The sequence below is a fragment of the Panthera onca genome, chromosome D1 (genome assembly GCF_046562875.1).
Source record: "Panthera onca isolate mPanOnc1 chromosome D1, mPanOnc1 haplotype 2, whole genome shotgun sequence".
Lineage (NCBI taxonomy): Eukaryota > Metazoa > Chordata > Mammalia > Carnivora > Felidae > Panthera > Panthera onca.
Window position 1 is genome coordinate 112,940,714 of NC_138348.1, and position 21,159 is coordinate 112,961,872.

The 21,159-nt window shown below is 50.4% G+C and overlaps 1 protein-coding gene across 2 annotated transcripts in view; it reads left to right on the plus strand.

Moving 5' to 3' along the window:
- Positions 1-14,363, plus strand: part of PDGFD (platelet derived growth factor D) — a 222,687-nt gene extending 208,324 nt beyond the window's left edge. For both annotated transcript variants that reach the window (XM_078432672.2, XM_078432671.2), the window contains exons 6-7: positions 1,453-1,667; positions 11,914-14,363. In XM_078432672.2, coding sequence (XP_078288798.1) covers positions 1,453-1,667; positions 11,914-12,039 — 341 coding nt within the window. In that variant the 3' untranslated portion in view covers positions 12,040-14,363. The remainder of the gene's footprint in view (positions 1-1,452; positions 1,668-11,913) is intronic.
- Positions 14,364-21,159: the final 6,796 nt, after the last annotated feature.

Sequence of the window (21,159 nt, forward strand, 5' to 3'; positions counted from 1 at the left end):
GAGGCTGCCAGCACGTAGGTCACTTTCCGGCTACCAGGATGCACAGTCAGTGTGGTTCGTGCAGAGCCCGGCCCTTAACCACTGTGCTGTACTGCCATCCAGGATCCGGTGTGAAATACGCATCCATTGCGGCCCGAAGACGCCATTTTCTTTGATGTTTTCGTTGATCTTGGAGTTAAAATGAAGCCAAAACCTTTTCCTGCGTTACACTTCTTTGTAAGATTTCATTACCAGCTAAATATACTACAGCGGTTGTCCTAATGAGTCTCTGATAGAATTCAAGTCATATTTACATAGTGGTTTCTTTACAATCAGGAGGGGATCTATTTTGTTTTTAAGGTAAAGGCAGTTATCTTAGATGGCTGAACATTTCATTTTATTTCCTCAGAAAAAAATTTTTTTTACATTAAAAAAAAGATGCAGTGATGGGGCACCTGGGTGGCTCAGTTGGTGAAGCATCTGACTTCGGCTCAGGTCATGATCTCACAGCTTGTGAGTTCGAGCCCCACGTCGGGCTCTGTGCTGACAGTTCAGAGCCTGGAGCTGCTTTGGATTCTGTGTCTCCCTCTCTCTATGCCCCTTCCCCACTCACGCTCCATCTCTCTCTCTCTCTCTGTCTCTGCCTCTCTCAAAAATAAATAAACATTAAAAAAAAATTTTTTTTAAAAGGGGGTACCTTGGGGCGCCTGGGTGGCTCGGTCGGTTAAGCGTCCAACTTCGGCTCAGGTCATGATCTCACGGTCCGTGAGTTCGAGCCCCACGTCGGGGTCTGTGCTGACAGCTCAGAGCCTGGAGCCTGTTTCAGATTCTGTGTCTCCCTCTCTCTCTGTCCCTCCCTTGTTCATGCTCTGTCTCTCTCTGTCTCAAAAATAAATAAACGTTAAAAAAAATTTAAAAAAAATAAAATAAAAGGGGGTACCTGGGTGGCTCAGTCGGTTGAGCGTCCAGCTTCAGCTCAGGTCATGATCTCGCAGCCTGTGAGTTTGAGCCTCATTTCGGGCTCTGTGCTGACAGCCTGGAACCTGGAGTCTGCTTCAGATTCTCTGTCTCCCTCTCTCTCTGCCCCTCCCCAACTCGCACTCTGTCTCTCTCTCTCTCTCAAGAATAAACACACGTTAAGACAAAAAATTTTTTTAAGATGCCAAGAAATTTGAACCAAGGTAAAGATTGAGCCAAAGTTTCCGGAATCTTTTTGTTTTCTTCTTTGTTGTCGTTGATCATTCTATTTATTGTTATTACTATCATTGCAGGGCAGATCGGATCAAAAGAGAATTAGATTTTCCCCCTTCAGTGTGTGGGCTGATAACTGAGATCCCAAGGGCAGATTTGATCCCTGGAGTGAGGCTGTCTTGTCCTGGCAGAACCTTCCGGCCCCTTGCCCAGAAATGCCTGCTGAGAGGGTGCTTGCTGAGGGCGGTCTGCCGCCTCACATGGTGCCTGTGTCTCTTACAGTTGACCTGGACAGGCTCAATGACGAGGTCAAGCGCTACAGCTGCACCCCCAGGAATTACTCCGTCAACTTACGAGAGGAGCTGAAGCTGACCAACGTGGTTTTCTTTCCACGCTGCCTCCTCGTGCAGCGCTGTGGCGGTAACTGTGGCTGTGGGACCGTCAGCTGGAAGTCCTGCTCCTGCAATTCAGGGAAAACTGTGAAGAAGTATCATGAGGTGAGTCGCCGTCAACCGTCTTGGTTGCAATCCTGCAACACTACCACACGGAAGCTCTTTGCAGCTGCAAATGTGATGCAGTCTCCAGGGTGCACACAGTTGTTGGGGTTGTTCACTGCACAAGGGCACCCAGCCGGAGGGTCGACGGGGAGCTGAAATTATACGTGTGCTAACCTTGCCAAGCCACGTGCCTTGGGGCGGGGCTAAGTCATTCCTGAAGAAGGGACTCTTTTTCCTAATCACATAATACCACCTGTGGGCGACAGCCCCCTTGGTAGATTATGCAATCAAATGTATGATGCCGTGAGGCACAGCTTAACTAGCCTCCTTGTAGTGATATGGTGGTATTCCTAAAGGCCATAACTGAAAAATCTGGGCTGCTTTAAAAAAATTCTAAGGAATTGTGGTTTATATACACAATGGAATACTACGTGGCAATGAGAAAGAATGAAATATGGCCCTTTGTAGCAACGTGGATGGAACTGGAGAGTGTGATGCTAAGTGAAATAAGCCATACAGAGAAAGACAGATACCATATGTGTTCACTCTTATGTGGATCCTGAGAAACTTAACAGAAACCCATGGGGGAGGGGAAGGAAAAAAAAAAAAAGAGGTTAGAGTGGGAGAGAGCCAAAGCATAGGAGACTGTCAAAAACTGAGAACAAACTGAGGGTTGATGGGGGGTGGGAGGGAGGGGAGGGTGGGTGATGGGTATTGAGGAGGGCACCTTTTGGGATGAGCACTGGGTGTTGTATGGAAACCAATTTGACAATCAATTTCATATATTGAAAAAAAAAATTCTAAGGGCCAAACTTGAAGTCAATCAAGTCATTAAAAAATTAAGCAGAGATAGGTGCACCTGGGTGGCTCAGTCAGTTAAGCGTCCGACTCTTGATTTCAGCTCAGGTCATGATCCCACAGTTCGTGAGTTCGATGCTTGGGATTCTCTCTCTGCCCCTCTCTCTGCCCCTGCCCCAGTCTCTCGGTCTCAAAGTAAATAAATAAACTTAAAAAAATTAGGCAGAGTAGGGGCTCCTGGGTGGCTCAGTCGGTTGAGCATCCGACTTCAGCTCAGGTCATGATCTCATGGCTGGTGAGTTCGAGCCCCGTGTCGGGCTCTGTGCTGACAGCTCGGAGCCTGGAGCCTGCTTCTCATTCTGTGTCTCCCTCTCTCTGTGCCTGTAACCCACTTGCATTCTGTCTCTGTCTCTCTCAAAAATAAATAGACTTTAAAAAAACAATTTAAAAGATTAGGCAGAGTGAAGACAGCAAAATGTAAATTGGCAGAAAACATATATAGTTAGAGGCTTCTCAATTCTCTATGATAATATCTTTCTGCTAAAAATACCAGTTTTTCCTGACTACTGCTGGGTGCTCCCCAGGGCGTCAGCTCTGAAAGGAGGCAACAATGAACAAAAAGTAAATATGAGGGTAAAAGAGGGAGCAAACCTTTAAGGAGAGCCAAGTCTGTGTTCCTGTCACTCGTGACACTGTGCTTTTTTCCTTTTAAACATACGGCTCGTTACTGAGCATCAGAGTAAGAGCAGGCTTGGGGGGAGTTCGCGGTCCTGACCGTGGCGGTGCCCGGTTTCCTCCCAGTCGTGGGGACCCACATCACCAAGCGTAGAGACTCAAGCGTTCACATATGTGACACGCGACAAGGAAATCTCTCAGATAACCACTTACAGGGTGGTTCGCAGCACGAAGGAAGCGCACCTTGGAAGATGCCAAACATCACGCAGGAATCTGAGAATGGAAACAATGAAGCAGACGTTGTTATTAGACATTATTGTTTGAGCTACTTTTCCCCAGTACCCACCCAAACAAAGGAGTCGAGGGTGGTCCCTAAATAAAACGTCCAGCTTTGTGAAGCTGTTTCTTTTTTATCCTGCCCACACAACAATAATAGCAGGTCGAAGGAGGCAGCCTCGGAGCTAAATGAAAATGGCTGTGTCATACGTGGTATTTTCGACTTGGGAAGTGCAGGAAGTCAGCTGTCACAATGGCCGTGCTTACCTCAGGAGGGAAACACATTATTTTAGACCCACACAGAGCTATTTCCTTAGGCGTAAGAATTTCTTACTCCACCCTGCAGTTTTCACGGGGGAACATAATGTCCTCATGGCCAGAGAACGCTACGGTCTGTGTTCATTGTGTTTTATTTTTGTATGACCCGGTGAAGTCCAGATTGGACGTTGTCCTTTGCATCTCAGAACTTTGTAATGTTTAGGCACACCCTGAGGGTCCATGCAGAATGCAGTAATCAGAACAGAGTTAAAATAATCTAGCAGGTGACACGAAGTCTACGCAGACATCATGCCGCGGAAGAAGATTCACGTCCAGGCCCTTGATCTATCTGTAGAGTGCTTTATTTCCTTCTGGACTCTGCTCAGATAGAAGGTACAGCTTCATTGTTTAAATGGTTTATGGCAGAAATGGCAGAGTTAAACATATGCCCCCCCCCCCGCCCCCAAACCCCTCACCTCCCAGACAGTTCACACTGTAGAACTCTGAAGGGTCCTTCTCGCCTCCTCTTCTTGTCTCTGTACCCGGGAGCCATTACCTGTACATTTCTGTGCACAGTTAACATTGAGAAAGGGAAGCCCTTGGTTCTCTGCCCATCACATGAGTGGGTCTAAGATGTCAGCATCTCTGAAACCTCGTCTCCTAGTGTTTTGACATCCAGGAGTCTGCAGAGCTCTAGACAAAATCGCTCTGCCAAGCGCCGGACCAAGGGACCAAACAGCATCAATCACTCGGCCACTGCACAGCCAGAACCAAGGCGCCTGGCGTATTGCCCCTGGACTCCTAAAACACCCTTGAAATGTGTCCCCGTGACCACTCTGTGGGCTGCACCGTGGAAGAGAAGAGAGGCTGGCTCCCTTTCCAGACACGGGGGTTGCTTGAGCGAGGCTCATTAGGGGAAAATCCCTGTTCTTGTTCTCTTCTGTGACTGTATTCTTACCCCAGAAAAAAGAGACGCCAGGGTCCCTAGCTTCTGCTGGTAACCGATGAGATGTGAAATGAGTTTCTATGGGGCACGAGCTGCCTTACGGGGGCAACTGGAACCCATCACATAAGCAGAACTGTGCGACTCTGCACAAATATTTCAGCACTCGGCGTTTAGGGAATAAAATCTGAAAAATTATGAAGCCCCTAATGGAGCTGATATAATTGCTCTTTCCATGGGTCATGCTGTTTCCCCGGAGCATTCTTCTCTGTGCGATGCAGTGTTACCTTCTTTATGACTTTCTGTTCTCAAAAGTACTTGTAAGTATCCTGTTAAGGTGTTTTTCCTTTTTTGCTAATAGTAGGTCCTTTATGCCTCTTGGAATGTATAGGATACAAAAGATAACTTTGAGGTGGTAATTTTTTCAAAAGGGAAGGTTCCAGAAAACATATTGTGTAGACAGTGAGATGTTGTTATTTCAGTTCTCATCTGCCTTGATAATGTGCATGAAGGGATAGGATCTTCTCTAGAAATACAGTGCCTTTTAAAAAATTGTTTAATGTTTATTTTTGAGAGAGAGAGAGAGTGTGAGCAGGGCAGAGAGAGAGAGAGAGAGGGAGACACAGAATCGGAAGCAGGCTCCAGGCTCCAGGCTCCAAGCTGTCAGCACAGAGCCTGACGTGGGGCTCGAACCCACGAACCATGAGATCATGACCTGAGCCGAAGTCGGATGCTTAACCAACTGAGCCACCCAGATGCCCCAGCGACCTTTTAAATTAGATGACAGTTTTCATCATCTGGTCCCCTATCTGTGTCCATTCAGGCAACAGCCAAAAACTCACAAAGTAGCAGAGAGAGAAAGAGCAAAGTCGGTTTTCTCTGTGCTGCTTCTCATGATTTTGTCACGAGGCCCCCACAACCACCTGTATGACGTGGTAGAATTTTCTGCAGGGATGGACACGTTTCCAGCCTGGGCTGTGCAGGGCGGTGGTCACTGGCAACGTGCAGTTATGGGGCCCTTGATGTGTATGCCACACAAATGGGGGACTGGACTTGTCATTTCATTTTATTTTAACTAATTCAAACGTAGATAGCTCCACACAGGCAGTAGCTACCACACTACAGAGCACAGCCTGGACCAGCCTCTGTTTCTGGCACAGTCGTTCCTGTCTCTGGACAAAATGGCAGCTGGGTGGCGGGGGGCGGGGGCAAGACTTTAGAGCATTACTCTTATTTCACTGTAAAATTTTATATTAAAGATTGCTTTCTGTTACAGTTTAAGAGTCAGAAAATGTAGATACTTATATATGAACCAAAAGATTGATTAGAGGTTTTAAAAGGTCGAGCCTCAGACTTGGGAGAAAAGAATAGTACTTTGAGTTTTGACGTGTTTTAAGCATCTGCCGTAGAAACAGATTCAGCTAAAATTGCAAGTTGAGGGCGAGGAGACAGAGAAAAGATTGGTTTCCAAAGACATTCTCCTCTGTGGCAAAAGCGGTGAGGTTTGGGGTTGTGAGGGTAGCCAACCCAGCAACAGTCAAGAACATTTCTCTTCTGTTTCTGGAAATAGCATTTCTGAGCTGGTACAGAGCCTCCCTGCTTCCTTCCGCTTCTGTCTTTGGGTGAGCCGTGAGCGCATTCTGCAGACTTTCCCTGTGCTTTCCAGGGACACCGTTGAGGCTGGAAGGAAGATACGGCCTCCGGTTCCAGCTTTGCCACATGGGAGGCACCCCAGGGCCAGGCACTTGAAGCCCCGTGGGGCCTCGGATTTCCTCCCTTCATCCCCACAATCACCTGCAATTTGGGGTTCCCAGACCCGAGATTCCCCGGTCTCTGTTAGCCGTGGCACCGTCCTCCCTCCAGAGTCCTGCCTGCCTGAAATCATGTGAGGACTCTAACAAATTGGTGGGGGGAGCACCGGGCACATGCGAGAGACTCAGAGATACGATCTGGGGCGGTTACTGTGGCTAGGATGGCCCATCCACCTCTCGGACATCATGCCGGGATGCTCCCCTCCCGGGGATGCCAATCCATGAGAGCATCTGAAGGCGTAGAGTGCGAAGCGGAGTTGGGTGGGGTTGTCTGGCCTCCGTGTGGCCCACTGACTCCTCGCTCATCCACTGAGAGCTACAGAATGTGCACATTCCTTCCCTTCTGGATTGCGCTCCGGGTCCGGCCTTCCTGCCTTGGGGCGTGCCGCCCTTCAGGTAGACCAGACCCGTTGGCGACACGACCCTCGGTGCTGATTCCCTGCTCAGAAATGCGGTGCCTGGTGAGGCCCCAGTTACATCTTCCACAGCACGTAGGCTGAGCATGCAGTCTTTCAGCCTGTATGGTTCCGACACAGTGACTTCTTTGTTCTTTAGAGTGGGACTGCGGCTGAGTGCTCCCAGAGGAACCCCAGAGTGCTCCCAGGGTGCTCCCAGAGGAACCCCAGGGCGCTCCCACAGGAACCCCAGAATGCTCCCAGGGTGCTCCCAGAGGAACCCCAAGGCGTTCCCAGAGGAACCCCAGAGTGCTCCCAGGATGCTCCCAGAGGAACCCCAGAGTGCTCCCAGGGTGCTCCCAGAGGAACCCCAGGCCACTCCCACAGGAACCCCAGAATGCTCCCAGGGTGCTCCCAGAGGAACCCCAGAGTGCTCCCAGAGGAACCCCAGGGCGTTCCCACAGGAACCCGAGTGCTCCCAGGGTGCTCCCACAGGAACCCCAGAATGCTCCCAGGGTGCTCCCAGAGGAACCCCAGAGTGCTCCCAGGGTGCTCCCAGAGGAACCCCAGGGCGCTCCCACAGGAACCCCAGAATGCTCCCAGGGTGCTCCCAGAGGAACCCCAAGGCGTTCCCAGAGGAACCCCAGAGTGCTCCCAGGATGCTCCCAGAGGAACCCCAGAGTGCTCCCAGGGTGCTCCCAGAGGAACCCCAGGTCGTTCCCACAGGAACCCCAGAGTGCTCCCAGGGTGCTCCCAGAGGAACCCCAGGGCGCTCCCACAGGAACCCCAGAGTGCTCCCAGGGTGCTCCCAGAGGAACCCCAGAGTGCTCCCAGGGTGCTCCCAGAGGAACCCGAGGGCGCTCCCACAGGAACCCCAGAGTGCTTCCAGAAAACTCCATGTCTCCAGTAGCAAGACTGCATTTTCAGTATTGAGGAGAGCTTTACGGACCCTCACTGTCACATCACCTTCAGACTTACTCTGCCAGGGACAACAGTGTTAAACGCTGTCACCCCTGTCTTTCTTACTGAGGACCATGTCTTCTGACCCGGTACCAGTCCTCCCACCACAACGCTCTGCTTCTGTTGGGACCATTGTCCACAAGTTCAGCAGTTACCCGGGCAGAAAATAGTACATTTTCCCTCCTCCAAATACTTTTGCTTGTAATCACTGAGGTTTCATCACAAAACTTGACTACCAGCCCTTAAAAATCTTAACCCTCTGCACATCTTTCATAAAGTCTTATGAGCAGGGAAGAAGTCAAACTGAAAGCAAAAATAGGAAGCTTTTTTTTTTAAGATAAACTCTATGCGGGCACCTGGGTGGGTCAGTCAGTTAAGTGTCCAACTTCGGCTCTGGTCATCATCTCAGGGTTCATGAGTTCGAGCCCTCCCGCTCCGAGCCTGGAGCCTGCTTCGGATTCCGTGTCTCCCTCCCTCTCTGCCCCTCCCCCACTCGCACTCTCTCTCTCAAAATTAAATCAACATTAAAAATTTTTTTTTTAACTCTTAATGATTGTGGTTTATACACCGCATTTGTCCTGGAATATGCCCTTATATTCCTTTGTCAGCCATTAATTTGAGAAGTGTCACAAGGCCTTAACAACGTCTTTTTATCTTCCCAATAAAGAAGGACCCAACTCAGCACATAGTTTTCCTGCCCAGTGTTTTATTAGTGTTAATAGCTTCACGACAATGATTCACTCAGTGGTTTCTCGGCTACGAGGCGCGTAACTGTGGTGAAGTATCTTTTGTGATATGGTAGTTTGCCAGCGGAGCCTCTCTGACTTTGTGTCGTGTTACGAAATCCACCAGCCGACTCCGGCAGAATGTTCTCCGGTGGGCAGAAGTCAAGTCCTCCCGGCTTCGTGTGGCTTTCCAGGTGACACAGAGGGGTCAGGATTTCCGTTCTCACCCGCAGGTGACAAGAAGTGGCTGGGTCCTCCTGGCTGGATTTGTGTTTCTGGGTGTCCCACCGCTCGGGGAACAGGCCCATTCGCGAGTGGCCTCGGGCGGCTATAATTCGTGCGGTGGCTCTTGCCTTGAAAAGTGACCAGACCTCCCCCGAGCAGCCGGGCTTCCTTCCCAGATAAAGGCTTTCCGTCTCCCTCTTCGCCTCCCCAGTTTCATCAGGTTGTCTCTGCTTTCTTCTCCCTCTGAGCGCCGTGTGCCTGAACCCGAGACCGTTAACGCTTTGAGCCTCAGCACTGCCATCAGCCGGCGAAGTGGGCCAGCCTCCGCTCTGTTCAGACGCGGCTTTTCCTGCCTTGTCTGGGAAGGCATCTGCCAATTCACTTTTCCCGGCTTATCAGCAAAGCACGTTGGCCCCTGTGCCCACGCTGCTTAATATAAAACACCGGGAAAGTCCCCGAACAAGCAAGAGAGCCGTTGGAAAGTGCCTGGTCTCTGCCGTCAGCCGAGGGCATGCGCTGCTGTCTGCCATCAACGAGAACTCAGCGCGACAGAGCAGGCGCCGGTCGGAGTGGCCTGAGCAGACATATTTGTCCCCTGCGCATCGTCTCAGAAGTCACTCCCCTGCCCTGCAAGCCCCTGGGTGTGCTTTCCGTGTGGTCTTGGGTGATAGTGACCGGCTCGCAGTAGAGAAATTCTCGGTGAAGCAGGAGGACGCAAACCTCTGACTCTCTCCGAGGCCCTCTGACCAAATACGCACAGGTGGGAGCGTCAGCTGGTCCAGGGGGAGTCACGTCCTGGCACCAGCGGATGTCGGCTGTGTAACCGGGGGCAACTTCGTGTCTCTCTTCCCTCATGGATGGAGACCTAGGAGAGTACCTAAGAGGGCTGGAGTGAAGTGCAAATAATTTGTCATTTGCAAAGTCACTTACAACAGCATGCAGCATCTAGAACATCCTCATTGACATTAGTAATGCCTTCTGCTTCTCTGTTCTCCATGCGCTTATGATCCAGTGAGTAGAATGCATAACAAATTGTGGGAGAGCGTGTGATCCCTGCTGTACGTGTCCTAGAATTGCAGGAGGAGAAGGATACGATATACGTGGTCGTCGGAACTGCCCTTTGGACCAGCTTTACCGACAGCAAGCACTTGTGAGTCTCTATGCCTCGGGGACGAGTCCTCCTGGGGGTCCCCTGCACGTGGGATTCTCTGCCCCACTTTAGGGTCCAGGCTCTGAGGCTTGACTGAACACTGAGCAAACGAGAGCATCCATTCTTGTCCTCTCTGGAGCCCCCGTGGGCGGCATGGCTGAAGAAGGGGGGCCAAGGGCTGAGCAGTCTGGACCCCCGTTTCCTAGTAGATGGTTTTGGTTTATGACTTGAAGCTGGTCATCCGAGAAAGCTTCTGGGGAGAGAATCCATAGTAAAGGAATGCCAGGGATCCCCTTGCAGGGATGCCAGGAATAGTCGTGCAGACACTGAGGCAGGATTTTGCCACGTCTGGCCTTCACCCGGGATGGCAGTAAACGAGGCAAAGCATATTGCGTCCCCACTCAGTGCACACGTGGAGCCCCACACCCCTTGGAGACGCAGAAGGAAATCACAGGCACGCTGAAGAGGCAGTGGCCCCCGGGGGCAAGGATGCTGGAGGACGGGACCCTGTCCTTGGACCTGGCTCTCGGTGCCCAGAAGACCCTGAATGGGGCGCACGGCCTCCTGGAGCATCTCAGTCCTCCAGGGTGGGGACAGGATACCTCCGTGAAGGGACAGTAGAAGGAAGGCAGAAGTCATGGCTAGCGGGAACCTGAGGGCATAAACGAGAGAAGCAGTCGAACCGACCGGACAGTGTATGTGAAAGCGACAGTAGGACGCTCCAGGGGATTCTGCCTGTGATGGTGAAGGCCCGCCTTCCCGAAGGCCGCAGCAGGGGAGAAGCAGGAGAGAAGACAGCTTCTCTTTAAACTTCGCTGAAGTTCGGTTTCACCTTACTTTTCTAAGCGTGTATTGAGACTCCAGTTAACGTACAGAGTACTTGGAGTTTCAGGAGTACAATACGATGGTTCCACACTTCCCTGCATCCCTGGTGCTCATCGCGACAGGTGTACCATCGTACCCCTCCCCCCACCTCCCCTCCGGGGACCACCCGTGTGTTCTCTGTTGTTAAGAGTCTGTTCTTGGTTTGTCTCTCCTTTTTCCCCTCTTTGCTCACTCGTTTTGTTTCTTCAGTCCCACACAGGCGAAATCGTACGGTGTTTGTCTTTCTCTCACTTATTTCACTTAGCTTAATCTCTCCAGCTCCGTTCATGTCATTGCAATCAACTTATTAATGTAAGAAATCGAGGATGCACTTCACGAAGAAATGCTGTACTGATACACAGGTATTAATGTAGAAAGAATATGGTGAGGGGCGCCTGGGTGGCTCAGTGGGTTAAGTGTCCGACTCCGGCTCAGGTCACGATCTTGCGGTTTGTGAGTTCGAGCCCCACGTCGGGCTCTGTGCTCACAGCTCGGAGCCTGGAGCCTGCTTCGGATTCTGTGTCCCCTCCTCTCTCTGCCCCTCCCATGCTCATGTTCTGTCTTTCTCTGTCTCTCAGTAATAAATAAACATTAAAAATTTTTAAAAAAAGAATATGCTGAAGTCTGATCTGTTTTAAATCGTAAAAGGCATTATATATCAACAGATACGTCAGAGCGTAAATGTATTTCCGCGTAATTATGGCCACTGATCCCCTTCCGCAGGGAAAAACATTCTGCATCCATTCCACTTTCAGCCACAAGAGCACATGCCCTGTTCTGTCTGCAAGAAGTAATAAATGCTGAGTGTTGGATTTATCTGTAACATACGTCTGTTCTGAGGGATAGTTGTGACAGTATTTGGAGTAGCACTTGGCCCAAATCGGGCCCTTAGAAAGCTACCGAGAGGCCCCTGTCGGGACACGTGAGCTCCCCACGGTGCTGCAGGTTGGTAACAAACACAGGAGGCATTACCCTGTGACCCCAGAGCCTCCACATCAGGGAGCCGATGACTGTAACAATATTTACACGAGTGCATCATGACAGGCAGCCCGTCGTGTTCCTTGGTTTCTCCAGGGGTTGGGAACCGGTTGTCACGAAGAGAAGAAGGGGATGTGGTGACCGTGAACCCAAGGGCTTGCTAACGGGACACGCGCTTCTCGTCCTAGGTGTTACAGTTCGAGCCTGGCCATTTCAGGAGGAGGGCCAGAGCCAAGCACATGGCTCTCGTCGACATCCAGCTGGATCACCATGAGCGCTGCGACTGCGTCTGCAGCTCAAGACCGCCGCGATAGGAGAACGTGTGCCAAATCCCCTCGCGCGTGAGGGAACCTTTAGTGTCAGGGGGCGGGGGGGCGGGGGGTTGTGAGAGGCCCTGTTCCACCAGCAGCCGCACTTAGGACCGGCCCGTAGAGCAGTGAGAGCCGGTGGGTGCTGAACCACCGCCTGGCTCGCTCAGCCACAGCAGGTGGAAAGGCCCCTCATCAGCTTCTGTCCCCCAGAACACAGGATGGCGTGTAATGATCGTGTCAGAGAGCGTGCCCGTGTACACATATGTGTGTACGCTCTCCGTGTCTACGTGTACATATATCAGCTGGTTTCTTCCGTGTACCCCAGAGCTTACGTATGCTACAGGCCTATAGACCCTTAAAATCTTTTGACACATTAAGGGACAAATTAAATACGTGAAATGCGTCCTTGGAAGATTCAGAAGATCACTTTGTTTACTTCTAAATTTGAATCACAAAACAGTTTTGGATCTTGGTCTTTTAAAGAAAGCGCTGTGTATACTAAAAAACCAATAAATGGGCTTTTCTTATAGATACGTCCTAATTATAAAAAAAAGAAGAAGAAAAAGAAGGAGAAGAAGAAGAAGGAAAAATATGGTTTCTGGGGAAAAGGCAGAGACCTGACCATTTTTCCCGAGGGACGCACTACACGCTTACCTATGTAGACAGTAATTACCTGTCTGCAGAAGCATGCGGTAATAATATAGATGCCTTAGAAATTAAGTCATTAAGTCTTCTTTTCATGCATCCTGCTGAGGCATGCAAATTCATTTAACACCTGTCGCAAAAAAATTTCTCAGAAGGTTTGTTATTATAATCCTTCCAGAGACAATTTATCAACTGTCACAGAACTTTGAACGGTTTCTTTCTGAAAGCCCGTCCACAGAAATAACGCCTTTGGAGAATGGCCTGGGGAGTCCGTAGGAGCCTTTCAAAATGGTGTTGGTCGGAAGGTTTGGGTAGTTGAAAGTGAAAACGGTGATCACAGAATTACTAATGTAACTGGAGATTGGATGGAATGTTTAATTGGCTCCCTGTTTAATAATGGATCCAAACTCCCCGGGTTAGGCCAATTCGTTTTATGTATCTTGCTTTTCTGTTCCTATCTCTCTGATACACAAATATGGATTTACGATGGCGTTTTATATCTGGCAAACGTCATGAATTATTTACAGCCTGAAAGCTTTCATGTATCAGAACAACCCAATTTTGCTGACGTAAATTCCCGATCACATCCTCACTCCCCAGTCTGAATTCCGGCTTCCGGACTAAGTGAAGTCAGATCTGGGGGCTGTGGTTCTTGCCACATCTGTGGAGCTGTGTTGTGAGAAGCCACCTGCAAATCACAGGCCCACGAACGTGGCCCTGCTCCACCAGGGTTTCATTCCTGGGGTTTCGAGTCATTTTCCCTCCCCGGCTCCTCAGTGTCTGTTTTCAAGGAGACTGAATCCACAGAGTAGTGAGTGACTCCTCGTTCTCCAAAGCAAGACTCTTGGGAGAACGCAGTGGACTCCAGAGAGCCGTGGGGCTGTTCAGAGAGGGCTCCGTTTCTGCCTTGAATCAAGAGCTGATTTCTTCTGTGAGTCTGGGGCCCTGTGTGCTAACACCGTCTGAGTGAGGGCTGTGTGACAGGCTGGGTTAGCGCTGGGGTCAGGCGAGTGGCCTAAATATGCTTGCACTTCTGAGCCTGGACCAGGTTCTCACCTCTCCTTAGTGGTAACTTCATCTTTTCTCAGCCCTTTGAGAGGGAAGGCTCATGGCAGGTGCACCTTGAAAACGTCCCTAGAAACCTCCAGTGTTTGTACCGCGACAGGGGAGTGGGAAGATCGCCGTATTGGTCGCTTGTCCAGAATCCCAGACGCGATCACAAATGGCCGAGGCAGGCGCACTCGTCGTGAGGACCGGTGTCCCCATCACGGCCACTGGCAGGTTGCCCCATGAAGACGTTGGCCTGTGCACCCCAACTCAAAGTGGGTGCACGTGGCGTCATCTTGGGCAGCTCCCATCGTAGCTGTAAGTAGAAAGAATCAGTGTTCTACCCAATTTTTAATAAACCTTCCGGGCTGCATCAACCGGGTCGGTTTCCAGTTAAAGCCCTGTCTGCCCTTTTTATTTATTAGCTGAAATGCAAGCAGTCGTATTCACTCACGTTTCTTTCCTCTTTCCTGAGTGTTTTATTGAAACGTCTCCCTCGGTTATCTGTTATCTCTTGCCTTTCCAACATGGAGCAGATAAATGTTTCATTGCCATCAAAGGAATAAAAAGCTCGCTGTACAAATTACATTTCAAAACAAACCCTAATAAATCCGCATTTCTGCGTGGTTCACTCACCTGGAATAATGCCTTTCATTCCGTGTGACCTCATAGGGCAGAACACTTTCGTAGGTAGAATTTTTTATGCTTTTTGTCATATCGGCAGCACGCAGCTTTTTCGTCTCGTGGCATTTTTCTGTAGCAAGTGTAATATGCCTCTTATCTCCATGAAAAATATATATTGCTTTTGAACAAAACTCCATCATTTCCTCCCCAATTGCAGCTCCCCAATGTGCAGTGTTACACATTGACTTTCACGAACGCCTGCGGCTGTTTGGGGTGACCAGGCTGGGTGATTTCCGAGGGCTGGGGCTCAGAAGGCAGAAACAGGGCAAGGCCTGGCCTTGGTGGCAGGTTCTCACCGGGTCCCTGTCCCCGAGCTGGGCAGCAGGGCGGGACCGGAGGCTTTGCTGTTTTGCTGTTTGCTTGGACTGTTTTCCCCGCTGGCCTTTTAATAAAACACGGTCTCGTCTGACCTCCATCCCTACAAGTGCACGGCCTGTCTCTTCCTTAGGGGCCCGACGTCGGTACCACCCAGACGCCTGGGAACCTTTTCCCACAGCAGGGTCAGGCCTACCCGCTCCAGAAGACCAGGCCAGGGGCTACAGGCGTGTAGACACTGGTTTCTGAGCAGGGGCGGGCGAGGGGGCAGAGGCGAGTGGAAGGGGAGCTCTTCTCACTGCAGGATCTGGTGCTGTTGCTGGCAGCCTATCTTTGGCCTCGTGGGTTCAAGCCCCGCGTCGGGCTCTGTGCTGATGGCTCAGAACCTGGAGCCTGGTTCGGATTCTGTGCTCCCTCTCTCTCTGCCCCGTCCCACGTGCGTTCTCTCTCTCTCTTTCAAAAACAAAAAATAAACATTAAAAAGGATCAATTTTACCATCAGAAGTACCAGTAATGTGTGAGTCAAAGTGTGAAAGTGTGGGGAAGGGGCAGGAAGGAATCAGATACTGCTGTGCATAGTTGTTAATTCAGATAACTTGGATTTTTATATAAAAATCATGGTAGCTGTGTGTGTGTGTGTGTGTGTGTGTGTGTGTGTGTGTGTGTGTGTTTACACAGTATCTTAATGCAAATACATTAATAATCTTATTTTGTTTCCTGAAATGTACATGTGTCCACTTTTACTCCGAGAATAACTTAACAGATGTCCAAATTGTTCATAGCCTCCCAGGGTCCTCTGATAGCATATTAAACTAAAATTCATAGATTAGTATTCATGCCTGAAATTGCAGGAAATACAATGTTGTTTATTGAAAGCTTTGATCAAATATGCTAGAAGAGAGAACATTTATAACTCACTGGTTTTTACTGACACCCACTTAAATTTTGTTGTTTACAAAAATCGAGTTGAAGCCTACAGAGGTCTGCAAAACTTACCATAAAACACGGGGGTATCTCTTGAACATAATGGCCAGACACTTAATTTAAGACTTCAGGCTTGTTCTTCCTGTTACAGTCCTGAATTTGCAAGTTAACTTGTATCTTTTTCAAAATAAATTTCATTTCTATAGCGATCCGTAACAATTCTTTAGCAGACCACATCAGAAGAGAGTGGGGCTGAGTCCGGAACCAACGCTTCGTGTTCCTAGGGCAGCAAGTTATGGGCCAAGAAATCTTCATTTTCCAATAAAACCATTTGACTTTCTCATTATTTTAAACTGTTGGATACCGGCTGCCAGGTTTAGTGGCCAGGAACCAAATGTTAAAATTACTCTTGGATTCAATTTATATTTTACATAATTCATGTAGTACCGATTATGTTTTGAGAATGTGTTCTGGGTCATATTCTCTAGTCTTTGGTGGAGGCCATATTACAAATTCCTTCTCTTCCAGTGTTTTCTAGCCTTTCCTCTCTCCCTGTGACTTCCACGTTCCTTCTCGTTCTCACTGGTCTCTACACACCAGTCTCAGGGTCATAATCAGGGTCCGTGTGTGCGTTGGGAAGGCTCAGGAGGTGGGGGCCGTTCGAGGAGACCGGGAGAGCGGGTGGTTTCCCGAGGGAGCACTTTACAGGCTTAAATTGCCAAATGTGAAGAAATCACTGCTCCGTGAGCGTCGAACACATCAAGGAAATGTTTGCCATTATGGCCCCTTTTGGTACGAACTTCAGAGTATTTATCGCCTTCTATGAACGGATACCTAGCCACCATCAATATGGGGAAAACTGACTATGTGCTTCGTTCATTCATTCAACAAAACGTGTTAAAACACGCTACGTATCAGGTGTGCTTTGGGGTCCCAACCCAGGGCCTGCAACACAAGGTAAACGTAGAGACAGATAATGTAGGTGGGATTCACAAGCGAAGTGGCAGGAAGGAATGTCTAGAGGCACAACTGGAGGGAAGTTTGAAAAGGTAGAAAATCCTGTGGTCACAGAGGAATCCTCTTGTGTGGCTGGCTGGCAGGGAGTTGTGTCCTTTATGTGGAGGAGAGGAAGCCTGGGGCTGTAAGCATACGGGCCTGCAGGTGTCATAATGGAGGAGAGAGAACCTCAGAAGGCCCTCCCTTTCTGGACCTGTGCGTCCTCGTTTACAAAACCAGAAGGGCGACAGAGAGCCTTTCCGCACTTTGGCGGATTCTGCACTTTGGCAGATGGCCCCGTGCGGGAAGGATGGGGTGGGAATGCGAATTAGGAAGCTTCTCCCCGGGCTCAGGCCGTAGAGACAGGAAGGGGTGGATCCCCTGTGGGTGCACGGACCGTCAAGGGCAAATCTCTAGGAGTGCTGTGAGAAAAGTTCTCGAGAGGATTCAGGGTCTTGGCGACGCGGTGGGAGAGCAGTGCAGGCTCCGGGCGCGTCCCAGAGGAAGAAGTCGTGTGGGCTGCATGCTTGGGAGGACTCTCCTCACTCAGAACTCTTAGGGAGGCAGGGAGGGGGAGGCTCATTTCAAGAGAAGAAATCACACCCGTCTGCAGAGCCAGGGCTGGTGACGCTGACCGGGTACCGTCCTTCGGGCAGCGAGGGTGACCCCGTAAGAAGGATGATAAAGGGCGGAAGCTGAAGGACACCCGTGACCCCAGAGGAGACGAGACATCAGCAGTTCACAAAGCTCACAAGTGAGTGCTCCAGGATTCGGAAAACACGTCGCTGAGGGCGGTGCCAGACGGACCAGATTCGGAGAACGACTAAGCGGCCGCGTCTAATGCTCTGATCAAACGAGAGAGGGCTGGTGGGTGCCACACAAACACATAAACAACCCACTGTGTTTGTGAACAGCAGAAGCCTGACGTGAGACGATGTCAAAAGGTAGAGTGTAGAGCAGGGGCAGGAAGAGATCCTTTAAGAATTGGTCTTCTTAAGACACTGGAGCAGGAACTGAAATTTGAATACCCGTCAGCCAGCGGGAAAGGGGAAGGAGACTGAGGCATCAGGATTTAAGTTGGTGGCATCAGAAATGACAACAAGATTGTGGCTCGAAGAGGAGCACATTTTAAATGTTTAATTGGCCACAGTTGGTGTGGATCGAGCGTGCAGTGGGAGGATGTCACGGAATGTTCTGGGGGCTTCTGGCATAACGAACTAGGCAGACAAAGACGCCATTTACTGAGATGGGGAGCCAGGGAGGGGGAGAGGTTTGCATTAGATCGAGAAATCCATATGAGATACTAATGCCAAATGGCCGGAGACATGAGGTAGGCAGTTCGGTCTGTGGGTCTGCAGCTCAGAGGAGGGTCTGGGAACGGGGCGGAAGCATGTAGCTGCTGAGCACGTGAAATGTGGCTGGTGTGGCCAAAGACACCTTCGTTGTGCCAGCGGTAGGGAGTCTAGGTGTAAGGGTAAACAGCCACACGTGACTGGGGGTCTAGGGCTCCCCCCACAGGCCTGCAGCCCCAATAACACTTCACAGCACACACACACACACACACACACACACACACACACACATGCCTCGGCCGAATAGCCAGGGTAGCCGCACCTGACCCAAACTGGGACCTGAGTCCGTGTCAGGACGTACGGAACTGAGAAGACTCGAAGATGTCTCCCCAGTTACATGGCAGCCGTGATCCGTCTACACCGATCGTAAAGCCCGGCAAGGGTCAGACCGCAAAGGAGGGGAGAGAAGAATGACCCCACCATGCAGAGGGGCTGTGAGGGAGCCCCTTGCTCCGCTGGGTCCCGAGGTCCGGCCAGATCCCACTCTTGGCTCCTCTGGGAATGTCAGATGGCAGAGGCGTGAATCGGGGGCGTCGGGGAGGGAAGAAGCCTGTGGAGACAGAGGATTTTGCGTGAAAACCGCCCGTTGGAGAAGCTGATTGATCAGGGGGCGGGGGGCGAGGGCGGATCCTCGTTCTTTGCCGTCCCTAGCTGCCCCAGCACGGCCACACACATGGGATCAGGGAGCACTGATCGCCAGCCCCGCGGCCAGGAAACGGGGGGCTCGTTCTGGGAGCCTCTGGTCACATTTCCCTCCACTGGCAAATGCATCCCCTTGTTTGCAGGAGTCTCTGCTTAGAGACACCTCATCTACCATGGATTACTGAGCCACGAGCGTTGAGCTGCCAGCCACAGCGCTCTAATTCGTCACCGCAGCCTCTCACACTGAGGGCACACAGCACTCCAGCACCTGCCTGGGTGCCTCTTTCAATGGCAACATGCACCACCAAAAAGCACAGACCTGCAAAAGACGGGACGCTGAAAAGGCCACAAAGACGGTCTGAGAGCTGGGGCAAGAGCACAGAGGCCCACGGCTCAACCGCAGCTGGGACCGTGGAGGACACGTCAGGTGCTTCACCGCTCTCACCCTGTCCCCGAATGACTGCACAAAAGCGCCACGTTGATTTGACTTTGGAGTTACGTATAAATCGTGCGGAGTGGGCACGTTTGCAAAGACAGAAGCTACAAATAATGAATACTGACTAATCATAGTGTCTGTTGGGGCGCCTGGGGGGCTCAGGGGTTTAAGCGTCTGACTTTGGCTCCAGTCATGATCTCATGGTTCTCAGGTTCGAGCCCTGTGTCGGGCTCTGTGCTCACTGCTCAGAGCCTGGAGCCTGCTTCGGATTCTGTATCTCCTTCTTTCTCTCTCTCTGCCCCTCCCCTGCTCGCGCACGCGCTCTCTCTCTCTCTTTCAAAAAGAAATAAACATTAAGAAATTGTAAGAAGATAAATAAAAAATAATAGTGTCTGTTCATTGAACGCTTACAGTATCCCCGAAATTTTCTGAAGCTTACCTATATTTAATTTTCATAATAACCCAATGACAAATGAGTTTTCTGAAATTGAAGAGTGAGTATGCATAAAGTTTTTATTATGCAACCCTGTTATTATATCTATTATGGTTCATGAAGGTGAAAACGTGAAGCCCAGAGACTTCAAACAAAGTGCCCGAGGTCAACCAGTGGTGACCTCCAGGCCATTCCTGTACGGCCAGTATCCTTAATCACAATGTACGCCTGCTGTCTCGGCCAGTGGATGGGGGGCAGCGGTAAAGGATTTCCTCATAGAGTCTTGTCACCCACAATCCCGAGCATGGATCCAGAGGTCATCATTGACTATTCTGGTCAAGTTTCATTATTTAATTAATAATAATTGAACATCCATTATAGGACAGGCACACTTTTAGGCACAAGGGCCAATGAAGAGGACCACCGAGAATACAATGTTCTAGATTTTGTGGACTTTGCAGCAAGGTAGATACAGAAAATAATCATACATGTAGCTTCATATAATGATCAGTGCTGTTAAGGAACAAAGCTACTGAGAGAGACGAAGGAAGGTCTCTCCTAAGGAGGTGACAGTCTTGCTGAGATCTAAAAGAAGTGAAAATAGGTGGAAATACCCTGGGGAGGAGCACTCCAGGCAAAGGAAATAGCACGTGCAAAGGTCCTGAGGCAGAAGCAAGCTAGGGATGGTGTAAGGAACAGCGAGAGGACTAGGGTATTGTGGGCAAGGAACTCAGTGGCAAGAACACGGAAGGGAGAGAAGTAGGCAGCACTAATTCACGTGAGTCTTCTAGGTCATGGCAAGGATGGGGTTCGTCATGTGTTGAGAAGTCCTCGGGGTTTTTGATCCAGGGAGCGAAATGGTAGGACAGGCAGTTAAAAGGCCTCTTACTGGGTATCGAGTTGATGTAGGAAACCAGAGTAGAAGCTGACAGACCCATGAGGCCCCAGACTCGGGAGGCGGAGTGAGAAAGCCGTGTCAATATCTGATAAAAGAGAATTCCTGGCAGAATGGACAGCAAGTGCAAAGGCCCTGAGGTAGAAGTTTGCTTGGTGTGGGGCTGGAATGGGGTAAGCAAGGTTGCGTGGTCAGAGATGAAGGGAGGAAGCTCACAGAAGCCAGATTTTATTGAACGTTTTAGGCCATTATGAGACTCTAGTCCGTACCACCGAAGATCCTTACTGGTGCCCTACAGACATTCCGGAATGTCCTAGCACACGGGAGGATTGCATTTCCCTGCTCCCTTCAAGTTGGGTGTGGCCACATGTGCCAGGTTGGATCACCCACCCCAAGTCTTCACTCCTTCTTTCATCTACATACGTGTCCCGGCTTCACCATAGACGGAGGAGACCTCTCCTCACGTGGTTTTGGCCACACGGTCTGCTTCAGACAACGGGATATAAGTGGCTGCGACGTCAGCAAGGACTTGCCGAGTGGGGCTCACTCTCTAGAGCGAGAACAAAACAAAGTCAAACCACGTGCCTTGGCCAGTCCACTGACTGCAGGAGGAGGATGAACCTGCCTAACAGAGCTACCCCACACGACCTGCAGCTTGAAGCTGACCCTGCTGGGCCCGATGGAGACCAGCTGACACCCCTGCCCCCCCCCCCCCCCCCCCCCCCCCCGCCAACCCAGTAGAGACCAGCTGAAC